This window comes from Cystoisospora suis (assembly GCF_002600585.1).
Source record: "Cystoisospora suis strain Wien I chromosome Unknown contig_4964, whole genome shotgun sequence".
Taxonomy (NCBI): Eukaryota; Apicomplexa; class Conoidasida; order Eucoccidiorida; family Sarcocystidae; genus Cystoisospora; species Cystoisospora suis.
The window spans coordinates 1-5,174 of record NW_027157756.1 but is presented as its reverse complement, the minus strand read 5'-3'; the positions used below and the strand labels follow the sequence as shown (position 1 = coordinate 5,174).

The 5,174-nt window shown below is 55.0% G+C and overlaps 2 protein-coding genes across 2 annotated transcripts; one reads left to right on the top strand and one right to left on the bottom strand.

Moving 5' to 3' along the window:
• The first annotated feature begins 453 nt into the window (after positions 1-453).
• On the top strand, positions 454-1,900 carry CSUI_008723 (l1p family of ribosomal protein). The gene is made up of 3 exons (XM_068068848.1): positions 454-513; positions 758-908; positions 1,332-1,900. Exons 2-3 carry the CDS (start codon positions 878-880, stop codon positions 1,472-1,474), a joined length of 174 nt encoding a protein of 57 aa, XP_067919177.1. The 5' UTR covers positions 454-513; positions 758-877; the 3' UTR covers positions 1,475-1,900.
• A 1,260-nt stretch (positions 1,901-3,160) lies between these two features.
• CSUI_008722 (dna repair protein endonuclease sae2 carboxy-terminal protein) lies at positions 3,161-5,144 on the bottom strand (the record flags this gene model as incomplete). Its single annotated transcript, XM_068068847.1, has 1 exon — positions 3,161-5,144. A coding segment is annotated over one exon (1,650 nt), but the record flags the coding sequence as incomplete, so codon positions are not given.
• Positions 5,145-5,174: the final 30 nt, after the last annotated feature.

Genomic DNA, 5,174 nt, shown 5'->3' with positions numbered 1-5,174 from the left:
TTACAAAACAATGGAGTCGGCTGTTTTGGCCACCTTGCTCGTCGGTTTAAATCCTTCGCGCTTCTACTGGTCCAAGGGTAGAGAGCACTGAGCGTGTAGCGGGTTAAGTCAAGGACAGAGGTAGAGAGGAGCAAGGAACAGCATCCAACAACTGCACGAGCACAGCGCTGTCACAGCCTGGGCATTTTAGAAACCTCTCGCATCTCTTTTGGCGGCATTGCTGGTTTGCCTCCTCTTCTCTCCACCCTGGAGACGCTCCGCACCTGCTCTGTGGGAGGCACCTCGCTGCGCTCCCCTTTGCCCACCTGGCAAAGAGTACATTGTCAAGTGTTACGCTTTTCGAGGTGGCCATTGATGGCTGAGACCGGGTTTACCTCAGCACGCTTCCCAGGGTTCTGTAGTTGAGGGCGCTCCTTGTTTGCGACGTCGCTGGCATTTGCACAGAGCTGCAGACAGCATTTCAGTAGTTCCCGTCCGTTTCTGTCGGAGCGGATCTGCGGATCGACGCCGAGTGTAAGTCTTCCAAAGTGTTTGGTGGGTGCGTCAAGCAGGTTTGACTAGGTTCTTCACATATTGCTTCCGGAAGTTGATCGTAGAAGGGATTTTCTTCGTTTTGTTATTCCTATACTCAGTGCGTCTCCAAAGCAGCGCTGGTGCAGTAGTAGGCGCACGTATCCCCTCTGTGAAGACACCGGAGGTCCTTCGCTGACTAGTGGCACTCACCGTTGGCTTCAATGTCCTCGGGCCCTTCCAACAGGTTTTGAAGGCTCGTCCGCGGTCTGGTAGTGGAGCGAAGCAAGAAGAAGCTTCCCAGGCTTTCGCTCAGGCTTTCGTGTGGCCTCCTCCGCACTTTGCTGAGCGTCGCCGGCGACTCTTGATGGAGAAGAATCTGCTTCCTGCAATCCCAGGTGAGCGAGACGTTTCGCAGTGGTCGGAGGAAAAGATCTCGTCAGGCCACTTTCACTTGACTCATCAAGCACTTTGTAACTGGTAGTGATACTCCGCGAAAGGCGGTCTCAACACGTGTGCTGTGCGAATAAGTGGTCACTACGCGGCAGACCGAAGACGTGCTTGGTTTTCCGTACCTCCGTGGCTGGTCACCTGCGAGTGTTACAAGCAGGGCAAAGCCTTGCAAAAACGAAGTACCGTGGATACCTAAGTGGTCAGCCGTGCTCACATATCCCCTCGTAAATTGGTCTTACGTGCTATTTATCAGCTATGAATAAAATAAAGCAGTGCCTCGCCTGATCCGATTCAGGTGTGCGTGAGTGTAGCTGCGAGCCCGTGATCGGTGTTTTGGCCGTTATTTTGTCTTCGCTTTCACTTCGCAGAACTCGGCGGAGGTCGCGCGCGTGATCAGAAGGGTGCTCAGGATGCGTTTGTCGTCGGGGGACATCTTTCAGCCCAGGGAACCCCACCGATTTTGATGGATCCGGCTTTGCTTTCTCCTGCCTCTGTCGGGTATTATCGCTGAAAGCGGGAGTACCTATAACTAGCATACAACCTCGATCATTGCCTACTATGAACAAATGTCTCCATGTGGCAGCCATGCTCAGGTCGAGTCCTTACTCCCGCACTCTAGTGCCCTGAACTTCCAAGCTTTCCGTTAGCCTGACAGCTGCATACGCAGCATGTCTGCTCTTACTTCCACTTGGGGAAAGTTTTGGTTATCAATAGTCATTCTGCTTTCCGGTGATGAAATGTATCACCTCTCTCTGTCTTCCCAAGTGAACTCCCGCAGCTTCGCTGCCCCATGGCGTGGCCCGCTCCGGAGGCACTGTTTTATTTGCTGGAGATTGACAACGCAGCTCGCTGAAAACGGACTCTGCTCCGCGCCGTTCGGCGGGAAGGGACTTCCATGCGGGCGTGCTTAGCTTACTATGTCATTGACTGAGGAGGAACTGGAGCCTCGAGCGTGGACAGGAGGACGGGTTCGCCCAGTTACTCGGAGCCCGCCGGTATGAATATCAATTTGTTTTGCTAGCGTTCACTCGCTAACCTAACAGGTCGTCTTTTAGCGTGGTTCCCAGCACCACCGGGGCTTGCCTCGCTGTGTAGGGAGAAGAGGCACCATTTGTCCACGCAGGGAAGTGTGCGCTACTACTGCACACCTACCCGCTTGTCCTTTCATAAGCTTTGCCACTGACCACTGTACACGTACAGGGAATCGTGCCGTAGAGGGAACAGACCTCAGCAAAGTGTCAATAAGAGGTGCCACGGACAAAATTCTCGCGTAATGACGCATGAAGAAGCAGTCTGAGCTGACAGCAGCACCAGACTCTCTCTAGCGGCGGTGTATGTCCTGCATAGAGTGCATACTCTCTAGCCGCGGAAAAACAGGCAGAACTGCGCTCCCCGGGGTGACGACAATTCGCCCCCGGGCCCGTCCTAAGTACACATACACGGAAAGCAGAGGTAACTGAAGGAGACTCCCGGGTTTCCACGCTCGACATATACACCGTTGACTCTTGAGGCTACAAACGGGGCTGTACTGAAGAAAAGACCTCCCAGGGAATGCCATCCCTCTCTCCGGGAGCCCCGCCTTTGCTGTCGATGTCGTGGTTTACTCGGGGCTATCAACCTCGGTTGGTGCATGGAGGCAAGGCGAGGTCGGTGGGGACCTTTGTCCGACCCTGTACGACCCGTGAAGCCGAAGCCGGGTCTAGAACGACTACAAACCCGTAATTGGTTCACAAGCGCTTTGCCGTTGACACAGGATGCGGGCATACCCCGCCCCAGTCTCTTCCTAGACTTCTCCAGGGGCAGGCGTTGAAGATGCTACAAAAGATCAAGATGGGCTCAGATGCCTCCCGTTCCCAAGAGGTCGACCGCGGCTGGCAGGCGCCGGGGCAGGGACCGAGATCGTCTAGCCATTAGCTGCATCACCCAGAGCTACACCTGTGATGCCTCCTGAGACAAACACAAGAAACGCCGACTAGGTTCACCGTAGTCCAACGCACTGCAGACTGAGTAGGATTGGAGTGTTGACTATAAAAAGCATTCAAAACTCTGAACAAAGCTGACAGACATTTCAGAAATCCAGCTAGGTTCGTATGGCGCCAAGGAAAAAGCACATAAGCGTATGGGTAGAACACGTGTATGCGGTAGTATATACCACATGGCACACGCAGATTCATGGCGGGGAGCGCGACACTTCGATGGGGAAAACGGTGCTTCAGAACCTGCATACACACCCCACGACGCACACGCAGGTCCATTCGAAGCAGTCAGTACAAGACCGTACTATTCGAATTGGTGAGAAACGGGGAGGCATTCCCGTGTACCTCGAACAGACGGCTATACAGATCTGAAAATCTACACACATATATCTGTAACCTCCACACCTCCTGTCCCGCTCACATACACAACCGGGTGCAAAGTCGTTTACATGGAGTGATTCAAACGCGACCACTTCTGTACCCGACCCGCACTGTCACGACGAGCAGGCGGCGTGAAGCTGCGCCAATTCACGAATGCTTCTTCGCGTCTCGACGTCAATCTGTTCTTCCGCCTTCATCACGAGTGCCCGGAGAGCAGAAAGAGCTGAAGTCCCAGAAACCTGGGGGGGTGCTGGTGAAAGGAGCAAAATGTTTGTGTCTTGACGCTTGAAATACATCACGATATTCAGTCCACCTCCGACCCCCTCCACCACTAATAATTGCCTCGCCTTTACTCCCTCTCCACTGTCTTGAATCAGCTTTTTCTTCCCTCGCAACCACCAGATGCCCACGAGCCTCCTGTCGCTCCTCGAAGAAGTGTGAGTGCGAATGCAATGTACGCCGGCCACCGTGGGCGCCCCGCGGCTCCAGAAAACACCGAGGCCGCGTCGGCGTCCCCTCCGTCGGCGTGCGCGCGTCCGACAAGCTCGGTGCGCCAACAACCTTAGCCCCCTGGGCTGTAGCTGCTGAAGAGCTGAATACAGCATTGCGCTTAACGTTTTCCGTGTACGTTCTCTCCTGGATGTCGAGGCAAATCAAAGTCGACGGGTCGCCCGAGCGCGCATTGGAGGCTTCTTTTTCACTCTTAGGCCCTCTACGACCATCCTTTACAGTCTCGCCCCCTCTCTCTCTTCCTCGAGATTCAGACTTCAGGTGTCTCATTGCTTGTCGCTCCTCCCGGAAGCGTGGAGATCCCCGTGTGAAGCTCTCTGGTCCTTCTCCAGTGTCAGAGGCAAACTCCTCTGTAACAACCTGTCTCACCCTATTATGCCAGTCTGTTCTTTTTTCTCGTGCTTTGTCTTTGCACGGATCTCCTACTACACGTCCCGCTGCTGCATTCTCTGTGTGACGTTCCCCCTCGTCGTCTTGGTCGTCGCGCAAAAGCAGAGAGTAAAAGAGATGACACTGCGAGCAATCGCCTCCCGGCAACTGCCTCCGCGTAATCCGATCCGGAGCGGCCACTCGCACCTTGGGCAGTTTTCCCCAAGCTACGTCGCGTCTCTGCAATGCTGAGAACGCCGAGCAGCGCAGTCCATAACCAGCTGTTCCTTCCATCCTTGCGCACGACGCTCGCTGCTGTTCCCTCCCCGTCCTATCTCGACGATCAGAAGACCCACCGGGCCCACCAGACACTCCCTCTTTCTGGAGCTTTGCCGAGTGCGCGCTGCGGTCGTCTTTCTCCGACTCTGCAGACCACAAGAGTGACGGGCGGAGTCCACAAAGACTTCCTGATCTAACAGGCGTGTATCTGAGTTCACGCGGACCGGAAGCCGCGGGGCAAGTCAGGGAGGAAGCGGTGCTTGACCCCTTTGGATTGCTATTTTGGCTGCACTTTTCGTAGGTTCCCTCCTCTAAAACAGCCCTAGCCAGAGGCGCCAAGGAAGCGGTTTCCGGTCCGACCAGCATGAAGCTGGAGCGCTTAGTCTTTCCTGAAGACGCATTTGCTTCGAAACCGCCTACCCCACTGCGGTCGGTAACAGAGATGCAGCGAGAACTTGACAAAGAAGACGACCTGACGGCGCAGCAAGTTTTCTTCTCCTGGGTGCGCGCGCGCGAAGCATGAGGACAACAACAGGGACCACCGCGAATTGGATCAGCCACTTTCGGCTCCAGGACCCCCCTTCCAGCTCTTGGCTCCCCTTCGAGCTCAGAAAAGCCAGCTCTCGCTTCAGTATCTCCTTGAGACGAACCTCTTCCGATGGGGTCTCCCCCCTCGGAAGAGGTTCGTCTCAAGGA

Coding starts and splice junctions, on each gene's coding strand:
- CSUI_008723 (XM_068068848.1), top strand. CDS start 878: ATGGAGAAGAATCTGCTTCCTGCAATCCCAG. Junction 909..1,331: donor TCTGCTTCCTGCAATCCCAG/GTGAGCGAGACG, acceptor TTCACTTCGCAG/AACTCGGCGGAGGTCGCGCG.